Source organism: Ranitomeya variabilis, chromosome 6 (genome assembly GCF_051348905.1).
Source record: "Ranitomeya variabilis isolate aRanVar5 chromosome 6, aRanVar5.hap1, whole genome shotgun sequence".
Lineage (NCBI taxonomy): Eukaryota > Metazoa > Chordata > Amphibia > Anura > Dendrobatidae > Ranitomeya > Ranitomeya variabilis.
In genome coordinates, this window is record NC_135237.1 from 14278994 (window position 1) to 14305096 (window position 26103).

A 26103-nucleotide genomic window follows, 5' to 3' on the forward strand; every position below is an offset into this window, starting at 1 on the left:
CTGTTGTTTAAGGCTTGCTTAAGGTTTACCGCGGAACCGCAGCGATTTTGATGCTGCGGGTCCGCAGCAGTTTCCATTGCGTTTACAGTTACATGTAAACCTATGGAAACCGCAATCCGCTGTGCACATGCTGCGGGAAAAACCGCGCAGAAACGCAGTGGTTTACATTCTGCAGCATGTCACTTTGTGCAGAATCGTGGCGATTCTGCACACATAGGAAAGCATTGATCCGCTTACTTCCCGCATGGGGCTATGCCCACAATGCGGGAAGTAAGCGGATCATGTGTGGATGGTACCCGGGGTGGAGGAGAGGAGACTCTCCTCCAGGCCCTGGGAACCATATCTGTGTTAAAAAAAAAAAAAAAAAAGAATAAAAATAACAAAATAATGATATACTCACCTCTCAGCGCTGCATGCGGCTGTCCGGTCTCAGGTTTGCTGTGCGAGCAGGGCCTGCGGTGACGTCGCGAAGGTCCTTCTCGCACAGCATCTTTGGAACCGGACCACCGCGTGCAGCGCCGAGGAGATCGGGATGTCATAGGGTGAATATAACAATTTTTTTATTATTTTTAACATTACTATTGTTTATTGCTGCATATGCAGCATCAATAGTATAGTGCAGGAGTAAACCCGCAGCGGAAACCGCAAGACAAACCGCGATAAATCTGCAGGGAGAACCGCAGCGGTTTTGCCCTGCAGATTTATCAAATCCGCTGCGGGAGAACCAGCAGAGGACCCTCCCTACGTGTGCACATAGCCTAAGTGTTCCCTTTATTTTTTTGAGCAGTGTATTCCGGCCCAATAATGTATCCATTGTTTAAAAAAAATATATATATGTAACATGCTACTCCTGTCTCTGCAGTGTGTGGTCAGCTGCTCTGCACAGGGGATGTGATGAAGTGTCAGTTCTCACGGCTCAGCAGACAGTATCACACAGGAGAGGATTAGATACACAGCTCAGCAGACAGTATCACACAGGAGAGGATTAGATACACGGCTCAGCAGACAGTATCACATAGGATTAGATACACAGCTCAGCAGTCAGTATCACACAGGATAGGATTAGATACACGGCTCAGCAGACAGTATCACACAGGATAGGATTAGATACACTGCTCAGCAGAGAGTATCACACAGGAGAGGATTAGATACAGTGTCCCTGGAGTATATACTGCGGTGACACCCTACGATCTGGTCACATGTGTGCGGTTGGTCGGATACATTGTTGCACACTTGCCCGGACACGTGTCATGTGACTTGCGGATGGGACAATGTTGTAGCTGCTTTTTATTGGTCTTGTTAATTACTTCTGTGAAGGAGTCGGAGACTTTTATGCAGATCAGGACACGTCTCGGTGCATTGCTGAGTGATGAGTCGGGCGCTGGCGTCACATATATAAAGCCGTGACATCCGCCTCGTACACACCTGAGCGCCACCGCTGACAGCACACTATGGAGGTCTCTATGAAATACCGGACACAGGGGTCTCTGCCCATCAGCTCCCAGCATAAAGCCCAGTATATCCCCCAGTATATCCCCCGAATCCCAGAAGAGCCGGCGCCGAGCAGCCGAGGCAAAGCCAAGGTGAGGGCCAGAGGCATGACAGCAACGTGACAGTGACACTGCTGAGGGCTTGTTACAATGTATCAGTGTGCTCTGCAGTGCTGAGGGCTTGTTACAATGTATCAGTGTGCTCTGCAGTGCTGAGGGCTTGTTACAATGTATCAGTGTGCTCTGCAGTGCTGAGGGCTTGTTACAATGTATCAGTGTGCTCTGCAGTGCTGAGGGCTTGTTACAATGGATCAGTGTGCTCTGCAGTAATGAGGGCTTGTTACAATGTTTCTGTTTGCTCTGCAGTGTGCTGAGGGCTTGTTACAATGTATCAGTGTGCTCTGAAGTAATGAGGGCTTGTTACAGTGTATCAGTGTGCTCTGCAGTAATGAGGGCTTGTTACAATGTATCAGTGTGCTCTGAAGTAATGAGGGCTTGTTACAGTGTATCAGTGTGCTCTGCAGTAATGAGGGTTTGTTACAATGTATCAGTGTGCTCTGCAGTAATGAGGGCTTTTTAGGCTGTGTGCACATGATGCGGATTTAGTGCGGATTCGCAGCGTTTTGTTCTGCACAAGAAACGCTGCAGATCTGCACTGTGATTTACAGTACAATGTAAATCAATGTAAAAAAAAAAAAAAAAGCTGTGCGGAAAAATCAGTGCGGAAACGCTACGGATTTAAAAGAAGTGCATGTCACTTCTTTTGTGCGGATCTGCAGCGTTTCTGCACCCCTCCATGATAGAAAGCCGCATTGAAAAATCTGCACAAAAACCGCACTGAATCCGCATAAAAACCGCGGCAAATCCACAGCTGCGGATTCTGCCAGGAGATGCGGATTTTGTGCAGAAAATTCTGCACCTCTTTTCTTACGTGTGCACATAGCTACAATGTATCAGTGCACTCTGCAGTGCTGGGGGCTTGTTACAAAGTATCAGAGTGCTCTGCAGTAATGAGGGCTTGTTACAATGTATCAGTGTGCTCTGCGTTGCTGAGGGCTTGTTACAATGTATCAGTGCGCTCATTACAAATGTATCAGTGTGCTCTGCAGTGCAGAGTGCTTGTTACAATGTATCAGTGTGCTCTGCAGTAATGAGGGCTTGTTACAATGTATCAGTGTGCTCTGCGGTGCTGAGGGCTTGTTACAATGTGTCAGTGTGCTTGTTACAATGTGTCAGTGTGCTTGTTACAATGTATCAGTGTGCTCTGCAGTAATGATGGCTTTTTACAATGTATCAGTGTGCTCTGCAGTGCTGACTGAGGGCTTGTTATAATGTATCCATGTGCTCTGCAGTCATGTAGACTTGTTACAATGTATCCGTGTGCTCTGCAGTAATGATGGCTTGTTACAATGTGTCAGAGTGCTCTGTAGTGATGATGGCTTGTTACAATAGATCGGTGTGCTCTGCAGTGCTGAGGGCTTGTTACAATGTATCAGTGTGCTCTGCCGTAATGAGGGCTTGTTACAATGTATCAGTGTGCTCTGCAGTGCTGAGGGCTTGTTACAATGTATTCGTGTGCTCTGCAGTGATGATGGCTTGTTACAATGTATCAGTGTGCTCTGCAGTGATGATGGCTTGTTACAATGTATTAGTGTGCTCTGCAGTAATGATGGCTTTTTACAATGTATCAGTGTGCTCTGCAGTGCTGAGGGCTTGTTACAATGTATCCATGTGCTCTGCAGTCATGTAGACTTGTTACAATGTGTCAGAGTGCTCTGTAGTGATGATGGCTTGTTACAATGGATCGGTGTGCTCTGCAGTGCTGAGGGCTTGTTACAATGTATCAGTGTGCTCTGCAGTAATGAGGGCTTGTTACAATGTATCCATGTGCTCTGCAGTCATGTAGACTTGTTACAATGTGTCAGAGTGCTCTGTAGTGATGATGGCTTGTTACAATGGATCGGTGTGCTCTGCAGTGCTGAGGGCTTGTTACAATGTATCAGTGTGCTCTGCAGTAATGAGGGCTTGTTACAATGTATCCGTGTGCTCTGCAGTGATGATGGCTTGTTACAATATATCAGTGTGCTCTGCAGTTATAAGGTCCTTGTCACAACATGCAGTCCTGCTCACCGTTATTGTCACTCCTTCATGTTTTCCATAGACTGTACAATATCTTCAGAAATAAATGGAAATGTACCATAGTTTTGTCCTCAGGATTTGTTAATTAGTGGTGTAAAGTAATACAATCATAAGACATTGTTTTTTTTAACGTAGATATTGCAATTTCAGAGAAGAGAGAATAATCAGCATGTGCAGCAATAAAGGCCCCTAATTAATACCTGACTGCACATCCTTTGGCATTGATGACAACCTGCAGACGTTTCTTGCAGCCATCTAGAAGCTTCTTGCACTTCTCGCTGGTATTTTCTCCCACTCTTCCTTTGCAGCTTGTTCAGGCTCTTGAATGTTTGCAGGTTTCTTTTCTTCAATGGCAGATTTCAGTTCACCCCGAAGATTTTCAATGGGATTGAGGTCAGGACTCATTGCTGGCCATTTTCAAACAGTCTATTTTTCTTTTCAACCATTCCGGTGTACTTTTGGATGTGTGCTTTGGATCACTTTCTTGCTGGAGGACCCATGATCTTCGAGGTTTTCTTACACTGGGTAGGACATTTGAATCTAAAATCTCTCGATAATTCTCTGATTTCATGATTCCTATGATACGGTCAAGGCCTCCAGTACCAGATGCAGCAAAGCAACCCCACAGCATTTTGGATCTTTCACCGTGCTTAACTGTTGGTAGGGTGTTTTTCCCGCATAAGCTTCATTGCACCGTCTGTAAACAAACTATTGCTTTACATTGCTCTATTTTTGTTTCATCTGGCCATAGAACATTTTCCCAGAAGGGTTGTGGTTTATCAAGATACTCTTTGGCAGAGATCAGTCATTGCTTTTTTATGTCTTTTTCTTCTGCAATGGTTTCTTCCTTGGCCTTCGCATGTAAAACTCTGCTTAGTTTAGTGTGCCTCGTATGGTATTGTTGAAAACATATCCCCAGACTGTTCCAGGTTGGCCTTCAGGTCTTTGGATGTTTTCCTACCAATCTTCAAAGACACCTCTGGTCAATTTTCCGCTTTCCCCCACATCCTGGGAGGTTCTGGACGATTCCATGCTTGGCAAACAATAACATTGCACAGTGTTGACACTTGGATACTAAGGTCTTTGGAGATGGCCTTATTCCCCTTAGGGTATGTTTCCATGGTACGGCTTGCCGGCGGGATCGCCGCAGCGGCGAAGCCGCTCGGCGCTAAGCCCCGCCCCCTTCCTGGGACGCAATGGTGCCGGATGTGTACAGTACACATCCGGGATCATCGCACCCCTCGCCATAGGGCCCTGTGATATGCCTTGCGGGGACGCTGCGTCCCCGCAAGGTGTACGGACATGCTGCGTTCTGAAAAGACGCGCAGCATGTCCGGAGTCGCAGGGCCGCCGCGTGCAGGTTTCCACGCATAGTGGAGACGGGATTTCATAAAATCCCCTCCACTATGCAGGAACATCTGGACGCTGCTTGTTTGACGCTGCAGCGTCAAACAAGCAGCGTTTACGTACCGTGGAAACATACCCTTAGGAAGTCTTGTGTTTGATAATAATAGAAGTTCTGATGTCTTCTGCTACAATGTATCAGTGTGCTCTTCAGACAGCTTCTTTGTCTTCACCATTGTGACAAACTAACAGGGCCGACCATGTAGCTTTATAGAACTCTGTAGTCATCAGTCGTTGGCTAATTCATGTCACATGAGCACCACAATTAATCACAGGTAATTCTTGTTTGTGATTTATCACAAGCGAGTCACAATGTGACAATGTGTTTCCATACTAATGTAATGGAGCCAATACCAGCGGCACAGCAGCTTCAGGTTTTTCTATTCTTCCCTCTCATTGGTTTTTGTTTTAAATTATTGTTTATCATTTGCTCTTTTGTATTTAACACAAGTGATCAATATAAAAAAACTATTTCACTTGATTCATTTTTCAGGAGATATTCCACATTATGTACTTAAACTACATGGGTGCCAAGCACAATAAGCAGGACTGTATGTATCCGTGTGCTCTGCAGTGCTGAGGGCTTGTTACAATGTATCAGTGTGTTCTGCAGTGCTGAGGTCTTGTTACAATGTGTCAGTGTGCTCTGCAGTGCTGAGGGCTTGTTACAATGTATCAGTGTGTTCTGCAGTGCTGAGGTCTTGTTACAATGTGTCAGTGTGTTCTGCAGTGCTGAGGTCTTGTTACAATGTGTCAGTGTGCTCTGCAGTGCTGAGGAGCTTGTTACAGTGTATGTGTGTTACTGATCTGGCCTGGCCCAGGCCCTGCCTGGGGAAAAACTTTGGGGCCTGATCCTAGCTTGGATAATTCCTGAACTTTGTGGCCAGAGCTGGATCAGGGGTGGCGGGATAGTTAGTGCAGGTGTATGTATGTATACACCTGCATACACACATATATAATGTTAATGTTGTACACTGTATTGGATTTAGGTTTGTTGTAGGGTGAATGTGGTGTAAGGGGGTGGCTGTAAGGTAAGGCAGTGGGACAGTAGGGTTTTGTTGTGTTTGCGGTTCTGTATAATGTGTTTATAGTGTATATATTGTATATAATATTGTATATAGGACGGTGTGAATGTAGTTGGGGTTGTATATAGTAGTATGAATGAAGCTGGGCCAGGGGTCTTACATGATTTTATACTATTTATAATTTTACGGGGGTATTCATGTAAGTTATGAATATTTTGTTTGTTGTCTTTTAGTTTTGTTTTATTTTATTGGATTTTTTCTTTCTTGTCCCTGATTTGTAGGTCATGAACTTTCTCCATTTTGGTTCCAGTTCTGGTTTCTTGGAGCTTTGTTCTTATGTTTTGTTCTGTTGTGTTTTATTTGTAATGTATCATAGTTAGTGTCACGTGAAGTATTTTTTATTTAATAAAACACTTACAATATGTCAGTGTGCTCTGCAGTGCTGAGGGCTTGTTACAATGGATCAGTGTGCTCTGCAGTGCTGAGGGCTTGTTACAATGTATCAGTGTGCTCTGCAGTGCTGAGGGCTTGTTACAATGTATCAGTGTGCTCTGCAGTGCTGAGGGCTTGTTACAATGCATCAGTGTGCTCTGCAGTGCTGAGGGCTTCTTACAATGTATCAGTGTGCTCTGCAGTGCTGAGGGCTTGTTACAATGTATCAGTGTGCTCTGCAGTGCTGAGGGCTTGTTACAATGTATCAGTGTGCTCTGCAGTGCTGAGGGCTTGTTACAATGTGTCAGTGTGCTCTGCAGTGCTGAGGGCTTGTTACAATGTATCAGTGTGCTCTGCAGTGCTGAGGGCTTGTTACAATGTATCAGTGTGCTCTGCAGTGCTGAGGGCTTGTTACAATGTGTCAGTGTGCTCTGCAGTGCTGAGGGCTTGTTACAATGTATCAGTGTGCTCTGCAGTGCTGAGGGCTTGTTACAATGTATCAGTGTGCTCTGCAGTGCTGAGGGCTTGTTACAGTGTATCAGTGTGCTCTGCAGTGCGGAGGGCTTGTTACAATGTATCAGTGTATACTAATACATGGATAGCAGCACAAGATCTCATTCTTAATCACTTACTCATCATTTACTGCACCATGGACCCTATAAGTCTAACACTAATAACTGATATATAATGATCGCTAACACATAACACTATGATCCTCATCTCACCAAGCTTCTACACTGAAAGGAAATGCAGCAGCAATGATTAATGTGTCATTTCTGTGTCAAATAGAACTCTACATGCTACATTATCTGCACACAGAGAGCTGTCAATGTGTTATCCGTGGTGTTACATAGGACTGCAGGTAACATCTCCTACATTATCTGTACTCAGAGAGATATCACTGTGTTATCTGTGGTGTTACCTGGGACTGCAGGTGACATCTACTACATTATCTGTACTCAGAGTTATCACTGTGTTATCTGTAGTGTTACATAGGACTGCAGGTGACATCTACTACATTATCTGTACTCAGAGAGTTATCACTGTGTTATCTGTGGTGTTACATAGGACTGCAGGTGACCTCTACTACATTATCTGTACTCAGAGAGTTATCACTGTGTTATCTGTGGTGTTACATAGGACTGCAGGTGATATTACTACATTTATCACTGTGTTATCTGTAACTAGAGCGGAAAGGTGACACAATAGATTCTCCACAAAGAAATTAGTCTTAATGTTTCTGTTTTTTCTTTTTTCTCATTAATTATTGCTTTAAAGGGACAGTAATCCATATTTTTGGTGACAACAGAAAGCAATTGATTATATTCCTCATATTACAATAAAGTCGGCCTCTCTGAGTAATGGCTGATAACAGGGAGCAATAGATGATATTCTCTTGTTTGGAGTCAGTTTTTAAGCAGCCTAAATTAACTGACAACTGAAAGAATTTTCAAAGCACAGTTTGGACTGCGAGGGAAGGTGCGATGCTCTGCGGGCAGTGAGGGAGGGAAGGTGCGATGCTCTGCGGGCAGTGAGGGAGGGAAGGTGCGATGCTCTGCGGGCAGTGAGGGAGGGAAGGTGCGATGCTCTGCGGGCAGTGAGGGAGGTAAGGTGCGATGCTCTGCGGGCAGTGAGGGAGGGAGGGTGCAATACTCTGCAGACTGGGAGGGAAGGTGCGATGCTCTGCGGGCAGTGAGGGAGGGAAGGTGCGATGCTCTGCGGGCAGTGAGGGAGGGAAGGTGTGATGCTCTGCGGGCAGAGAGGGAAGGTGCGATGCTCTGCGTGCAGTGAGGGAGGGAAGGTGCAATACTCTGCGGACTGGGAGGGAAGGTGCGATGCTCTGCGGGATGAGGGAAGGTGCGATGTTCTGCGGGCTGTGGCGTGGTTTTCCAGCTGCAGATAATTGTAGGATCTGTTCTTTGCTGACGAGGACATGTCGGAGGTTACAGGCAGGTGGGATATGCGGGGGTGACCTCTGCTGCACCGCTCTCCTATCTGCTCCTGGGAGAGCTGGGTGATGACGGACTATGGCACCTTGAGCTCACTCAGCTTTTTCGCATTATTGTGAGATTTTTGGCCGCTGGAATACTTGTTGATCAGTTTTTGTTTCTTGGGATCTGATTGAATCTAGATGGAAGATCCTAATAATAAGTAAGAAAGAACGATGAGATGGTGGATGGATGATGGGGGTGATCGCTCAGCGCCGGCCCCGGGGTCTGGGTGTGATGTGACTGACGCTCCTCGCCTGTAGGACATAGTTTGTTGATGTGTCACTATATCTGCTGTCAGAGTAACAGCACCTCTGCTGTGTGCAGAGCGGAGGGAATCACCAGCACATCTGCCTGAGGAGCTGACGATCTAGAGGCAGCAAATGTGTCACCGCTGACGCAAAACTCCTTTCTTTTCTGCATCATCTGGTATCAGGTCGTCATTCAATTATTGTGCAACCGAAAACAATTGCTCCGTTATCAGCCATTACTGGGGGCGGTGTCTACAATCTATTACTCCCTGTTGATTCCAACACATAGAGTGTGCGTGTGTGTGTGTGTGTGTGTATATGTATGTGTGTATATATATACACTCACACTCACACTCACACGCGCGCGCATTGGCATGGTCACTACCAGCTCCGCAGAAACAGAATTCAGACAGAAACGGAAGACCCACTACTCGCTGCCACCGCTAATCATTTATGCAGGCCATTTGAACACTGGTTACAGGTAGCCTATGGCTTCAGGGTGCGGTTTATAGAACAAGAGGAACAGAGCTATTAAATGTAATATATTTAATCCAGAAAGATAGGCAGTGTTTATAAAAATATACAAGATGATACAAAATGGGAACAACACAATATGGTATTTACAAATACATAAAATAAAAAGGATAATGAAATAAACTTACTAAACACTGGTCTCAGAAATGACTCAGAGGTTAGGGAAGGTAAGGTGATTTTGAATGAGAAAGTGGACAGAACCTCCACAGCGACCTATGTCTTCCAAGGGACCAAGACCAAAACCCAGTTTCTGCTTTTTATCAGCTCCTAAGTTACGCCCACACACCTCCGCTTGATGACCTCATGTGGAGCGGATTGTAGGATGTTCTTGGCCCTTCAGGCTTTTGAGATCCCCAGATTACAAGATATCTTTACTTCTGAAGGTCCCAGGCGTTAGATACTGACGTCATATTTTATAGTGTGATGTTACCTTTACGTATAGAGTAAATAGGACCAGATTCACATCATCTATAGGTCCAAAATGAAGTTGGAGGAGTTTATCGCCCCACATCGATGTGACTGAATGCGTTGCATTCGTCCCTTCGCTAAAATGCTGAAAAACTATATTGCATAAATGGCTGGTCTGTATCTGCGTTCTATGAAGGGAAGCTCTATGCCTCAAAGAGGGGCTGCTGCTTCAAAGGGGGTCACTGCTTTAAAAGGAGCTCGGGTTTCCTACGTTTTCCTCACTTCCCCATATGTTCAATGTGAGCTCTGACTTCCAGCTGGAGTCTGAATTGTCAGCTCTTCTCCTTTCTCTGGAGATGTCTTATGGATTCATTTTTCTATCACCGCTGATGACCTATTTCACTTGTTTATTTCTGTTAATGTTGATGATTATGGCTTACAGCCAATGAAAACCCAAAAGTCATTATCTCAGTAAATTAGAATAATTAACAAGAAACACCTGTAAAGGCTCCTAAGTGTTTATAAAGGTCCTTAGTCTGTTCCAGTAGCTCCACAATCATGGGGAAGACTGCTGACCTGACCGATGTCCAGAAGGAGTCACTGACGCACTCCACAAGGACGGGAAGAACTGACATAACTTTTTGATATTGTAATTTTGGGAGAAGCACCTGTATATTGTAGTCTCCTGTCCTCCTCCGTGTCGGCTGATAACAGAGAGCAGTAGAGTCGGCTGAGCACCGTCTTCACATTGTGCAGTTTCTCACTTCTCTTCCGTTCCTCTTCACAGCTGGAAGTTCCTGTTCTCCAGGATCGATCTGATGAAGACCACGAAAAACAACAACTGGCTCCTGAATTCCCGACGCACCCCACCACAAAACTGGAGCCCCTGCGTTTCCGACGGCCGGCCCATGACCCGTGTAAGGCCATCATAGAAACCTCCCCTTATTACATCTACTTCAAGATCATCACCACAGAGGACGCGAGAAAGACGCAGGACAAGGATCTGAAGAGCGTCCTCAGCGAGCTGGTGGTCATTGACGAGGACCTGCCCCGGACCGCCAAGTACCGCCACTTCCGATCCTACGAACAGTGAGAGCAAGGCCTCATGGGAAACTGCGCCGGACGGTGCAATCACTGCGGACTATCTACGGACTATGGACTGTCCCCAGAGCCCAAGAGCCTCCCCTCTAAGACGGACATGACAGGCGCAACCTCGGTAGTCCCAAGCCCCATCCATCATCAGTATTACTCCGCGTCACTGAATATTCCCTCTCATTCCCTTCTTTCTCTGGTTTCCGTCTCATTTGCTGTACAGTAGGCTGCTCCTCCATGCTGCACAGACTTGTTGCCTGCTGTACAATGGACATTCTCTCTGTGCTGCACAGACTTGTATAATCTTCTTGTGTACAGTAAGCTTTCTCTCTTATGAACTTGAATTATCTGCTGTACAGTAGACTGTCTTTTTATGTTACAAAGACTTGTATTATTTTCTGTACAATAAACTTTAAATACTGCGCAGGCTTCTAATATCTGCTGTACAGTGGACTGTCTGTCCATGCTACAGACTTGTATTATCTGATGTACACCAGATTGTCTCTCTATGCTACATAGAATTGTATCATATGCTGCACAGTAGACTGCTTTTCCATGTTACATAGACTTGTGTTATCTTATGGACACTAGAATGATTCTCTGCTGCACAGATTTGTATTATCTGCTGTATAATACTTTCTCTCTTTGCTGCACAGTCTTATACAATCTGTTGTAGAGTGGACTGCCTTGCTAAGCTACCTAGACTTCTAATGTCTGCAGACAACACACATTTCCTCTCGATAACGTAGAGACTGTAATATCTGCTTAACAGTAGCTAGTACAAGTCTGTGCAGCATGGGGTGACAATCTGCTATAGAATAAACTGCTTCTCCATGTTGCACAGATGTGTATTATCTGCTGTACAGCACACTACTTCTCCATACTGCATAGATTTACATTATATGGTATACAATAGATTGTCTCTCCAAGCTGCACATTATTGTATTATATGCTGTACTTCACAGCCTTACTATGCTGTACAGAATGATATTACCTCTTGTACAGTAGGCTGCATCTCCACACTGCACTGACTTGCGTTATATGCATTACCATAGACTACCTCTCCATACTACACATAGTTATATTATCTGCTATACACTAGCTTGCCTTTGCATACCGCACAGACTTGTATTAGCTGCAGTACAGTAGACTGCCTAACGATACTGCATGAGCTTGTATTATCTGCTGTTCAGTAGATTGCATCTCCTTACTGCACAGAATTCTATTATGCAATAGATTGTTTCTCCATGCTGCACATTCTTCTTGTATTTGCTGTACAGTAGACTGCCTCTCCATGCTGTACAGAATTCTATTATCTGCCGTACAGTAGACTGCCTCTCCATACTGCAGAGAATTCTATTAACTGCTGTATAGTAGACTGCCTCTCCATATTGCACAGACTTGTATTACCTACAGTACATTAGAATGCCTCTCCATGCTGTACAGAATTATATTATCTGCTGCACAATAGAATGCCTCTCCATGCTGTACAGGGAACTATAGGCCGGTGAGTCTGATTTCTATACCAGGAAAGAACTTTAAACAATTATTAAAATGTATGTAAGTACCTGGATAACAATGAAGTGATTAACCAGAGTCAGCATGGGTTTGTAACTAATAAGTCATGTCAGACTAACTTAATTTCCTTCTGTGACAGAATCACTGACTGGGTGGATCAGGGAAATGCTGTATAGTATATCTTAACTTCAGCAAGGCTTGTAACAAAGTATCTCACACCATTCTTATTGAAAAAAATGACTAAGTATGGAATTGACAAGGCAACTGTTAGGTGGATTCATAACTGGCTTAGTGATCGGACACAAAGAGTGGTCGGAAATGGCTGCACATCCAGTGGGAAGAATGTATCAAGTGGGGTACCACAGGGCTCTGTCCTGGGCCTTGTATTGTTCAACAACTTTATCAATGATTTAGATGAAGGAATTGAGGGTAAACTGATTAAATTTGCTGATGACACAAAGCTAGAAGGGATAGCTAATACTAGAGAAGAGAGAGCGAGAGGATTCAAAAAGATATAAATAAACTGGAGCAGTTGGCAGCAACTAACAGAATGGTTTTTAATAGTGAAAAATGCAAAGTACTACATCTGGGCAATAAAAATGAAAAAAAGCACAGAAACAGAATGGGAGGAATAGCGCTAAGTAACAGCACTTGTGAAAAAGACTTGGTTATACTAATAGATCACAGACTGAACTTGAGTCAACAGTGTGATGCAGCAGCAAAAAGGGAAAATGCAATTCTGGGATGTATTAATGGAAGTATACAGTCTAGATCACATGAAGTCATTATTACCCTCTACTCCTCTTTGGTCAGACCTCATCTGGAATACTGGGTCCAGTTTTGGGCACATTTTAAAAACGACATCAACAAAGTGGAGCAAGTTCAGAGAAGAGCGACCAGAATGGTGACCGGTCTGCAAACCATGTCCTATGAGGAACAGTTACAGGATTTGGGAATGTTTAGCTGCAAAAAAGAAGACTGAGAGGAGACTTAATAGCTGTCTACAAATATCTCAGGGGCTGTCACATTGTAGAAAGATCATCTTTATTTTCACTTGCACAAGGAAAGACTAGAAGCAATGGGATGAAACTGAATGGGAGGAGACAGATTAGATATTAGAAAAAACTAATTGACAGTTAGGATGATCAATGAGTGGAACAGGCGGCCTCGAGAGGTGGTGAGTTCTCCTTCAATGGAAGTCTTCAAACAGAGGCTGGACAGACATATGTCAGGGATGAATTAGTGACTCCTGCTTTGAGCAGGGGGATAGACCAGATGGCCCAGGAGGTCCTTTCCATCTCTACCATTCTAGGATTCTATGAATTCTATTATCTGCTGTACAGTAGAATGCCTCTCCGTGCTGTACAGAATTCTATTATCTGCTGTACAGTAGAATGCTTCTCCATGTGTTTTGTAATGGATTCAAGAGATTGTAATGAATAAGAAATGCTCACACGAGAATTGAGTAAACTAAACTAAATTTACTTAATAAATGATAAGATTAGACAATAAAGTAAAATAAATACATGTGCATCAAAACAGGCATTATTCATACATTACATTATGGTAGAAGTCCATGCGCCTCTGTGTCCGTGTCTCTCTTTCCTGGATCTGTCCTCTGGCTCCGTTTTTAGCAGGTTTGAGTGAAATGAGTTAAAGATTTGCTCATTGCATATCCTGCACCTGATACTTTGGAAACTGCTATGCAGTTAGCTATCCATGTGGACAGAAGATTCAGAGGCAGACAGAATGAAGAGATGGCTCTTATAATGCTGAACCCTGTCTCTCAGATAGCCCTATCGACAGCGGGGAACCAATGCAACTTGGGGCGATGTCCTCTCATTCCCAGGAGAGGGAGAAGAGGTTCGCTGAAGGTCTATGCTTGTATTGTGCTAAGGCTGACCATTTTATTAAGCAATGCGAGGTTTGCATACAGTGGGGCAAAAAAGTATTTAGTCATTCAGCAATAGTGCAAGTTCCACCACTTAAAAAGATGAGAGGCGTCTGTAATTTACATCATAGGTAGACCTCAACTATGGGAGACAAACTGAGAAAAAAAAATCCAGAAAATCACATTGTCTGTTTTTTTATCATTTTATTTGCATATTATGGTGGAAAATAAGTATTTGGTCAGAAACAAAATTTCATCTCAATACTTTGTAATATATCCTTTGTTGGCAATGACAGAGGTTAAACGTTTTCTGTAAGTCTTCACAAGGTTGCCACACACTGTTGTTGGTATTTTGGCCCATTCCTCCGTGCAGATCTCCTCTAGAGCAGTGATGTTTTTGGCTTTTCGCTTGGCAACACGGACTTTCAACTCCCTCCAAAGGTTTTCTATAGGGTTGAGATCTGGAGACTGGCTAGGCCACTCCAGGACCTTGAAATGCTTCTTACGAAGCCACTCCTTCGTTGCCCTGATGGTGTGCTTTGGATCATTGTCATGTTGAAAGACCCAGCCACGTTTCATCTTCAATGCCCTTGCTGATGGAAGGAGGTTTGCACTCAAAATCTCACGATACATGGCCCCATTCATTCTTTCATGTACCCGGATCAGTCGTCCTGGCCCCTTTGCAGAGAAACAGCCCCAAAGCATGATGTTTCCACCACCATGCTTTACAGTAGGTATGGTGTTTGATGGATGCAACTCAGTATTCTTTTTCCTCCAAACACGACAAGTTGTGTTTCTACCAAACAGTTCCAGTTTGGTTTCATCAGACCATAGCACATTCTCCAAAAACTCCTCTGGATCATCCAAATGCTCTCTAGCAAACTTCAGACGGGCCCGGACATGTACTGGCTTAAGCAGTGGGACACGTCTGGCACTGCAGGATCTGAGTCCATGGTGGCGTAGTGTGTTACTTATGGTAGGCCTTGTTACATTGGTCCCAGCTCTCTGCAGTTCATTCACTAGGTCCCCCCGCGTGGTTCTGGGATTTTTGCTCACCGTTCTTGTGATCATTCTGACCCCACGGGGTGGGATTTTGCGTGGAGCCCCAGATCGAGGGAGATTATCAGTGGTCTTGAATGTCTTCCATTTTCTAATTATTGCTCCCACTGTTGATTTCTTCACTCCAAGCTGGTTGGCTATTGCAGATTCAGTCTTCCCAGCCTGGTGCAGGGCTACAATTTTGTTTCTGGTGTCCTTTGACAGCTCTTTGGTCTTCACCATAGTGGAGTTTGGAGTCAGACTGTTTGAGGGTGTGCACAGGTGTCTTTTTATACTGATAACAAGTTTACACAGGTGCCATTACTACAGGTAATGAGGGGAGGAAAGAGGAGACTCTTAAAGAAGAAGTTACAGGTCTGTGAGAGACAGAAATCTGGATTGTTTGTTTCTGACCAAATACTTATTTTCCACCATAATATGCAAATGAAATGATAAAAAAACAGACAATGTGATTTTCTGGAATTTTTTTACTCAGTTTGTCTCCCATAGTTGAGGTCTACCTATGATGTAAATTACAGACGCCTCTCATCTTTTTAAGTGGTGGAACTTGCACTATTGCTGACTGACTAAATACTTTTTTGCCCCACTGTAAGAAAAAAAAAAAAAGGTCAATCAGAGTATTCCTCCCTTTCGCATTGCATTTTTACGGTCGGCAGGAGTTTCTTTTTCTGGTAGTACTACCTGTTGTGGTCATTCGATTGATTTTCAAGTGATGGTGGATTGTGGTTCTGCACTTAATTTGGTGGATCAACAATTTCTAGACAAGTATAAGATTGATTCTGTACCTTTATCATGCCCTTTTCCTGTAGTGGCGATTGATAACACTCCTCTAGAGCATGGGTGCGTTTCTTGAAAGGTCACCGGGTTTCCACTCACTGTGAATATGGAATACCAGGAATCTTTAGATTTGTTTGTACTTGATAAATTGCCTATTCCAGTCCTGGGGTTATCCTGGTTAAAAATGCACAGTCCTGTACTGGACTGGTCATCAAGTACTCAAGCACGATAAGATCCTGGGGTCAGGAGTGTTAAGGGAAATGTTGTGATGTACACATTGCTGCTGTTGTGAAAAGTGAGCTACCTGAAGCCTTTCAGGATTTCTGGAAAGTATTTTCAGGGGTGGAGTCACAAGCTCTCCCACCTCATAGAGATTACGATTGCGCTATCGAGTTCGTCCCAGGTGCTACTCTACCTAAGAGTCATTTATTTAATCTGACGATTCCCGAGAGGGAGGCCTTAAAGGAATACCTACAGACTAGTTTTGCTGCAGGTCATATAAGACCCTCTAAGTCCCCTGTGGCAGTGGGGTTCTTTTTTGTAAAAAAAAAAAGATGGGGGTCTTAGGCCGTGTCTGGATTTCAGGGAGATTAATAAGATCACTGTGCGCAATCCTTACCCCTTGCCGCTAATTCCGGATTTGTTTAACCAATTAGTTGGAGCTAGATGGTTTTCTAAGATCGATCTCGGTGGGGCATATAATTTGCTGCAGATTAAAGAAGGCGATGAATGGAAGACAGCCTTTAATACCCCAGAAGGTCATTTTGAGTGTCTAGTTATGCCTTTCGGCCTTACAAATGCTCTGGCGTTCTTTCAAAATTTCATTAATGACATCCTGAGGCCGTTGATCGGTAGGAGTGTGATTGTTTATTTGGATGATATTCTGATCTATTCGCCCGATCTGGAGTCACATTGGCAGAGAGTCTGCGAGGTTCTGTAGATTCTGAGAGAAAGCACACTCTGCTAAACTGGAGAAATGCAAGTTGCGGTACAGAAAATTCCTTTTTTTGGGTACTTTGTTTCCAGTGATGGTTTTGAGATGGACCCGGTGAAGGTTCAGGCGGTATTGGAGTGGCCTAGACATGAATGCTTGAAGTCGACTCAGAGATTTTTGGGGTTTGCTAATTATTATAGAAAATTCATAAAGAATTTTCCTGTTATTGCAAAACCCCTTACTGATCTTACTAAGAAGGGTTCCAATACTTTCCAATGGTCCCCGGAGGTTGTTAAGGCTTTTGAGCATCTCAAGGAGAGGTTTAGCTCTGCTCCTGTTTTGATCCAGACAGATGAGACTAAGCCCTTTTTGGTAGAGGTGGACGCCTCATCAGTAGGAGTGGGGGCTGTTCTGTCACAGGAGGGAGAGGATGGGGTGCATCCCTGTGCGTTCTTTTCTAAGAAATTTTCAGAGGCGGAGCTCAATTACGATGTTTGGAACCGAGAATTGCTGGCTATTAAGCTTGCGTTTGAGCATTGGCGACATTTTTTGGAGGGGGTTAGACATCCTATGCAAGTCTTTACTGATCATAAGAACCTGATCTACCTGGATGCTGCTAAACGTTTGAATGCCCGTCAAGCTAGGTGGACATTGTTTTTTGCCCGGTTCCATTTCCCTGTGACATATATCCCTGGGACAAAGAATGTTAAAGCTGATGCTTTGTCTTGAAGTTTCTCCCCAGCGGTTAATACGGAAAAGGAGGAATGTATTCTGCAGAGAGGGGTGGTGGTGGCAGCATTAGGTTCTGAGTTGGAAAATAGCATCCTAGAGGCCCAGAATGCTGCACCGACTAACACTCCGTATGGGAATTTGTGCCTAAAGCCCTGAGGAGAGCTTTGTTTACAGAATGTTATGAGTCTCGTTTGGCAGGTCATCCAGGGATTGCCGAAACAAGAAAGTCGATTGGTCGGAGTTTCTGGTGGCCGGGGTGGCTAAGAGAAATCATCAACTGGGTGCGTCAGTGTACTGTGTGCGCTAGGTCTAAGGCTTCTCATGCTCCGGCGGCAGGGTTGCTTTGCCCATTAGAGGTTCCTAGTTCTCCATGGACGCATCTTGCAATGGATTTTATCACCGATCTTCTGGTCTCTGAGGGTTTTTCTGTCATCTGGGTTGTTGTGGACCGGTTTAGTAAGATGTGTCATCTGGTCCCGTTCAATAAATTACCCTGCACTAAGACACTTGCCACGGCATTTGTGAAAGAGATTGTCAGACTCCATGGTGTTCCCATGGACATTGTCTCCGATAGGGGACCACAGTTTGTGGCTTGCTTTTGGCGTGCCTTTTGTGACAGACTTAAGGTTAATTTGTCATTTTCGTCGGGTTATCATCCGGAGTCCAATGGACAGACCGAGAGGAAAAACCAGGACGTTGAGCAGTTTTTGAGATGTTTTGTAGCGGACAATCAGGAGATGTGGTCAGAATATCTCTCATTAGCTGAGTTTGCTCTCAATAATCATACGTCTTCTTCGGCTGGGTGTTCTCCTTTCTTTTGTTGTACTGGGAAGAATCCATCTTTCGGTCCTTTTTCTAGGATTGGGGGGGCGGTGCCTGAGGATGAGAGTTTTTCTGCAAATTTGGAAAGGTTTGGACCAGTGTGCGCCATAATCTGAAACAAGCTAATAGGAGGTCTAAGAAATATTTTGACGAGAGAAGAAGGGAGGCGAGGTTTGTTGTTGGGGACATAGTTTGGTTGTCCTCTAGGAATCTGCGTTTGAAGATTCCTTAGAAAAAGTTGGGGCCTAAGTTTGTAGGACCCTTCAAAGTGGTTCAGATTGTCAACTTGGCAGCGGTGAGATTAGACATTCCTTCGTCCTGGAAAATTAATTCAGCTTTTCATGTATCTTTGCTGAAGAAAGTTGACATGCCAGAAGAGTTGGCTATGTCGTCTGCTCCTCCAATTGATGAGGACTGCGAGTTTGAGATTTCACGCATTCTTGATTCCAGGTGGCATAGAGGAGGGTTGCAGTATCTTGTGTCCTAGAAGGGTTTCGGCCCCGAGGACAACTCCTGGGTGAAAGCTGTGGACGTCTCAGCCTCAAGGTTAATTAAGGCTTTTCACAGATTTCCGAATAAGGCCCGGCCTAGAGGATCCGGGGGATCCTCGTTAAAGGGGAGGAACTGTTAGAATCTGTATAGTTTGTGACTATCAGCCATTTTCTTGTGGTTTTCTGGCTGCTGTTTTTTTCCCTCTGGTGCTGGGTTTGTCTTGGGTCAGCTGATTGTATCACTCTTTATTACCCAGCACCTGCCTCCCATTCCTTGCTGGACAACAGTGTTAATCCGTTAGAGTTCTGGCTAGGTGCTTTGATAGTTTTCTGTGTTTGATATTGTGCAGTTCTGGGACCTCTGGTTCTGCTATATTTAGTTTCTGTTTTCACTTTATTTCTGCAGCCTTCTCTGTATTTTCTACTGGGAGGTGACCTGTTTTATACCCAGTCCTTAGATCTTTTAGGTATCTCCTTCCCCCTATCTAAAGGGTGTGAAGGAACAAATTATGAAAGGTTCTCCATTTTGTGCTTTTCGACTCCATTTTCTTGTTGCTTAAAGATAAATTCTGTTATTTAATTAGGTAAAAGGTTACAGCTGCCATGAAGTAACTTTATCTTGTTGTTCACAAGCCTGGTATGCAACTAGGCTATGGTTCATAATTGTAAGAACAGGTACCACTGATACATAGCTTAAAGACAAGTACCGGGAAAATACAGTTAGGTCCATATATATTTGGACAGAGACGACATTTTTCTAATTTTGGTTATAGACATTACCACAATGAATTTTAAACAAAACAATTCAGATGCAGTTGAAGTTCAGACTTTCAGCTTTCATTTGAGGGGATCCACATTAAAATTGGATGAAGGGTTTAGGAGTTTCAGCTCCTTAACATGTGCCACCCTGTTTTTCAAGGGACCAAAAGTAATTGGACAATTGACTCCAAGGCTATTTCATGGGCAGGTGTGGGCAATCCCTTTGTTATGTCATTCTCAATTAAGCAGATAAAAGGCCTGGAGTTGATTTGAGGTGTGGTACTTGCATTTGGAGGGTTTTGCTGTGAAATAAACATGCGGTAAAAGGAGCTCTCCATGCAGGTGAAACAAGCCATCCTCAAGCTCTGAAAACAGAAAAAACCCATCCGAGAAATTGCTACAATATTAGGAGTGGCAAAATCTACAGTTTGGTACATCCTGATAAAGAAAGAAAGCACTGGTGAACTCATCAATGCAAAAAGACCTGGGCGCCCATGGAAGACAACAGTGGTGGATGATCGCAGAATAATCTCCATGGTGAAGAGAAACCCCTTCACAACAGCCAACCAAGTGACCAACACTCTCCAGGAGGTCGGCGTATCAATATCCAAATCTACCATAAAGAGAAGACTGCATGAAAGTAAATACAGAGGGTTCACTGCACGGTGCAAGCCACTCATAAGCATCAAGAATAAAAAGGCTAGACTGGACTTTGATAAAAAACATCTAAAAAAGCCGGCACAGTTCTGGAAGAACATTCTTTGGACAGATGAAACCAAGATCAACCTCTACCAGAATGATGTAAAGAGAAAAGTATGGTGAAGGCGTGGTACAGCTCATGATCCAAAGCATACCACATCATCTGTAAAACACGGTGGAGGCAGTGTGATGGCTTGGGCATGCATGGCTGCCAGTGGCACTGGGTCACTAGTGTTTATTGATGATGTGACACAGGAATGAATTCTGAGGTCTTCAGAGCCGCCATACTGTGTGCTCAGATCCAGCCAAATGCAACCAAACTGATTGGTCGTCGTTTCATACTACAGATGGACAATGACCCAAAACATAAAGCCAAAGCAACCAGGAGTCTATTAAAGCAAAGAAGTGGAATATTCTTGAATGGCCAAGTCAGTCACCTGATCTCAACCCAATTGAGCAGCATTTCACTTGTTAAAGACTAAACTTCAGACAGAAAGGCCACAAACAGGGGCGTAACGACCGCGGTCGCAGCGGTCGCCATTGCGACCGGGCCCCGCAGGTCAGGGGCCCCGGGCCGGCAGGTCAGGGCAGGGCCGGGCTGGACATCGGGCACTTCTGGCAAATGCCAGAAGAGCCGATGCCAGTAGTGGGCCGCTGCACTGTTCCTCCCCCCCCCCGCCGCCGCCGCCGCCGCATTTAACTATACCGGCGTCTATGACACCGGTATAGTTCAATGCAATGATGGAGGAGAGCGTCACCTGACGCTCCCTCTCCCATCATTCCCCGCTCTGCCTCTGACAGTACACTGCGGGTGCGCGATGATGTCATATCATCGCGCACCTGCAGTGTCCTGGGCAGACTGCAGCCACCAGGAGCAGCGCGGGCAAAAGGAAAGGTGAGGAGAGTTTTTTTTTTTCATTTTCACCGGACTGTGGGGCCATTATCGGGGGGGGGGGGGGGGATGAGATGCGGGCTGTGCTCTATATACCCCTGTGCTGGCTGTGCTCTATATACCCCTGTGCTGGCTGTGCTCTATATACCCCTGTGCTGGCTGTGCTCTATATACCCCTGTGCTGGCTGTGCTGCATATACCCCTGTGCGGGCTGTGCTGTATATACCCCTGTGCGGGCTCTGCTGTATATACCCCTGTGTGGGCTCTGCTGTATATACCCCTGTGCGGGCTGTGCTCTATATACCCCTGTGCGGGCTGTGCTCTATATACCCCTGTGCGGGCTGTGCTGTATATATCCCTGTGCGGGCTCTGCTGTATATACCCCTGTGCGGGCTGTGCTGTATATACCCCTGTGCGGGCTGTGCTGTATATATCCCTGTGCGGGCTCTGCTGTATATACCCCTGTGCGGGCTGTGCTGTATATGCAGCGCCCCAGAGTCCTGGTCGTTGCGAGCTAAGGGTGCTATTCATTAGGCCACTCCCCACCATAGTGGGTAAACTGGGGGTCAGGCAGGAAGTTAGAGAGAACGCTGACGGGATTGAACGGAGCAACACCCTGTGGCAGGGAGAGACTGTAGGGTCTCTGCCAGGGGTGGGATCCTGGCAGAGGCTTGGCATTGAAAGAACGTAACGGGTCCGCGCAGGCTCCTGGAAGCGGCGGGACTCAAGAAAGGACTAGAAGCGAGATAGATTGTGCTGAGTGAGAAACGAAGTCAAGCGAAAGGAGATACCAGTGAGGGTTGTGCTGAAAGAGGCAGCACCTTACTGAGGCGCACTACCGGTGGCCGGAACGCCGAGGAGGTAAAGAGTTTCAAGCCATACCTCAGACCTACGGCAGGGCAGTTAGCTTTAGGCGGACTGTCTCACGCATCACCCAGGAAGGCAAAGGGGGGTACCAACAGGAGAGGGGCGCAGATAGAGTCCCGGAAGATCTCCGAGCCTCCCCGTCATACGGGTGCGTTCCTACCATAGTATCTGGAGGGACGAGGAAGATCATTGCGAATTAAGTTGTTGTGAGGGAACACGAGAAACAGACACAACAGTTGTGGGGTACTTTCCGTAAGCACAGCAGGGAAGGACTGCAACACATAGCGCTAGAAGGAAGGCACCGATTTCCACCTGCAAGGAGAGCTCTGGAAGTGCCATTGGACCGGCCGGACTTGCGCAGCCTGGTGAGCCGTATTCTGGACTGAGGACCCAGAGAGCTTCAGTAAAGAGGTAAAGAGACTGCAACCTGGTGTCCTCGTTATTTACCGCGACCTGCACCCCACAACTGCACCGCTACACCGTTACTACACCACTTATTGCACCGGACGTCCCCCACTGACAGACAGGGCCACGGACCGGGTCTAGCCACCGTGACAACCCCAGGACTGAGACCTAGAGGCCCGGCTCCGGGTACCCCTCGGCCCTGCGGCGGTGTGGGGGCGCTCCAACTTGGCGTCACGAACAGGATCTACTTAAGCCTGAAGAATCGGGTCATGTGTGCCTAGAGACTGTGATTTGTTGTGCTTGGACTGTACTTTATTGAGAGAACTGTGTGCCACTGCTTGCCGTTGAGAGTTCGCGCCAAAATCCGCCGCCATTGCAGCGCTGAGAAGAGCGCAGGAAGAGAAGAGGGGCGTGGAGTGGGCGTAGACGAGCTGCAGAGCGCGAACAACAATGGCCGCCCAGTCTAAGTATTTCTGTGTCCTGAGGACGTGCCCGTCAACAGCCGAGGTACGCCTCCTGATCCTGGTTGGAGGGTGGAGACCATGGGGACGGGGCCGCCCACGAAAGAGACCGCGGGAAGAAAACGCGGAAGAGGAGAAAAAGATGGCGACATCCAGAGTGCCACGCGGAGCTGACCCGGCTCGGCCTGAGGATACGCAGCCTGAGGTAGCCTCAGGGACGCCCACACTGCGGGGTTCGGCCTTGGCAGGGCCACCGATGGGACGACCCCCTCCGCCGATGTCCGCGGAGTGTGCGGCTGCAGCCGAGACCCGACAGCTGGCACGCCGCCTAAAGGTTGACACCCGTGTGCTAGCTCGGATGGGGCAGCCAACAGAAATCCGCCTGTCCCCAGTGTCCCTTGCTCCTTCCCACCTGGCCGCATCCGAAGATACACCACCGACGCCGGACTTGAAAATAATCCCGGATGCGGAACACTACCGGCGTCCGATGGCAGCCTGGCGGAGCCGGCCCCAGCCCGCTGAGCAGATTGACCTGGTAAGCCCCCCAGAGATCCCACCGTCGCACTGGGGTGTAGTGGTGGCCTTCAATCCCCAGTCTGGACGGGGAATAATCCAGGAGATCGGGGAGCCACTACAGGTCCGTGTGGATCGGATAGAGGTGGAACCAAGCAGCGGGAGGTTTGATTGCAACTTAGAGCCAGGTGATGCTGTCACCTACACGCGGTGGAGGAGGGCCGCGGGTGAGACGGGCTGGATAGCCCGAGGCGTGCAGCGATGCGTTGCCCTCCAGGCTGCTGCAGGAGCACCGGAAGACGATACTCCGGCGAGGAAAGCTGCAGAGCCCGGTCCCGCGGAACCATCAGAAGCTCGACCTCACCGTGCCCCGGGGGAACGTGTACGGTTACCGACCAAGAGGATCTCCCAGCGGGGGATTCTGGCACTGCTGGGACCGGAACGACGCCCTGGCTCACCAGAACGATCTGTTGGTTTGGTGAGGCCGGAGAGAAGACCCCCCGCCACATCTCAACGGTAAAGTAATACCACTGAAAAATGTAAATAGTTAACTGTTCATTCCTTTAACTGTTCCTGTTTGCTACTAAACCCGTCTAGGGTTAAAGGTGACCCCTTTGTTGACCCGGGGTCACTGTTGTTTCCTGAAGTTTATACAGTTTTAAAAAAAAGAAAACTGCAGAAATCATGAACTGCGCATGATTCAAACTCTCCCTTGTAAAAAAGTTGCACCTTCTTAAAGGTGCTCCCTACTGGTTTTAGCCAAAAGACACTTTGCGAAGATTCCTTCTCTACTGGGTTTAGTTAAAGACACTTTGCGAAGAAACCTTTCCTACTAGTCCTAGTTAAAGACACTTTGTGAAGATCCCGGGCTGGAACTTTGCATAAGACTGGTAGGCTGAGAAGACGAGCTACCTCAGAAAGACTTGGTCCCCTCTTAAAGGGGATGTGACGAAGTAAATTTGAAAGAGATACTGTTACCAAACAGTAATGTGATAATGATGCCTTGAAAAAGAAAATGTAACTGTTTTACATGCCGAGTTATATGTGTTGAAGTTGTTGAAATGTGAAATCTGAATAATGTTTTGTAGAAAGGAAAGATGCAGAGAGCCCGTAGGGGTAGATGTAGAAGCCTGCATAGTTGAAAGTAAAAGAAGTAATAATGAAGGTGAGGATAGAAGGTAAACCCCGCGTCCCCATTGAAAAGTTACTTTGTTACTAAGGACAGAGAGTGAACCCGTAGGGGTTAGAGAGTGAGTCCTTAAAGGAGCCGAGTAGAGCGGGCTCAAAGTTCTTTAAATGAAAGGAATGTTATGTCTATACTGTGTATAGTAGCGAAAGGCAGTAGGCCCTGGCTGAACGGGGCGGTCCTGTAAAAGAAAGGAGAGGCAGTAGGTCTGGTGCCGTAGGGACAGGCGGTCCTGCAGGTTCACAAGAAGGAGAATGTAAAGTTGAAATGCCTTATAATGTGATTATAGGAAGGCCTTTGATAGACTAAGAGTGTGAGTTTCTTAAAGGCAATGTTAAGTTATTGTTCTAAAAATTGCACTAAGTAGAATACCCGGTTGGGTAACAGAAGTTATTTATGCTCTGTAATTTATAATGTTGATTATGTTTGTAACGTTAAAAGTGTCCTCACCTCCCATAAAGGGAAGCCTACTTAAGTATACTTACTGTTATTTGCACTCAACAAAATTGTATGTCTTTTTGCTAACCTGTATTGTTGTTTTTCTTCCCAGTCCCGGAGTACTGTGTTTAACCAGGGGGGAGTGCAGCGCCCCAGAGTCCTGGTCGTTGCAGTATCATGGCTCAGCCACTAAGGGGGGCCATGGTGCGTTCGATGGCACTGAAGGAGTTCTCTGAGCAGGTATCACAGTCACCAATACATTTCACAGCTGGGCCTCCGGGGGGAGCTAAGGGTGCTATTCATTAGGCCACTCCCCACCATAGTGGGTAAACTGGGGGTCAGGCAGGAAGTTAGAGAGAACGCTGACGGGATTGAACGGAGCAACACCCTGTGGCAGGGGGTGTTGTGAAGGGAGAGACTGTAGGGTCTCTGCCAGGGGTGGGATCCTGGCAGAGGCTTGGCATTGAAAGAACGTAACGGGTCCGCGCAGGCTCCTGGAAGCGGCGGGACTCAAGAAAGGACTAGAAGCGAGATAGATTGTGCTGAGTGAGAAACGAAGTCAAGCGAAAGGAGATACCAGTGAGGGTTGTGCTGAAAGAGGCAGCACCTTACTGAGGCGCACTACCGGTGGCCGGAACGCCGAGGAGGTAAAGAGTTTCAAGCCATACCTCAGACCTACGGCAGGGCAGTTAGCTTTAGGCGGACTGTCTCACGCATCACCCAGGAAGGCAAAGGGGGGTACCAACAGGAGAGGGGCGCAGATAGAGTCCCGGAAGATCTCCGAGCCTCCCCGTCATACGGGTGCGTTCCTACCATAGTATCTGGAGGGACGAGGAAGATCATTGCGAATTAAGTTGTTGTGAGGGAACACGAGAAACAGACACAACAGTTGTGGG

At 46.2% G+C, this 26103-nt stretch overlaps 1 protein-coding gene across 1 annotated transcript; it reads left to right on the plus strand.

The window, feature by feature from the left end:
• Nucleotides 1–1313: 1313 nt before the first annotated feature.
• On the plus strand, nt 1314–11185 carry LOC143781318 (uncharacterized). The gene is made up of 2 exons (XM_077267864.1): nt 1314–1583; nt 10459–11185. Exons 1-2 carry the CDS (start codon nt 1452–1454, stop codon nt 10762–10764), a joined length of 438 nt encoding a protein of 145 aa, XP_077123979.1. The 5' UTR covers nt 1314–1451; the 3' UTR covers nt 10765–11185.
• The last annotated feature ends 14918 nt before the right edge of the window (nt 11186–26103 follow it).

Excerpts from the sequence above, each read along its gene's own strand:
- LOC143781318 (XM_077267864.1), top strand. The coding sequence starts at position 1,452 with ATGGAGGTCTCTATGAAATACCGGACACAGGGGTCTCTGCCCATCAGC. Across the intron at positions 1,584-10,458 it reads GCAGCCGAGGCAAAGCCAAG|CTGGAAGTTCCTGTTCTCCA; the intron begins GTGAGGGCCAGA and ends TCCTCTTCACAG.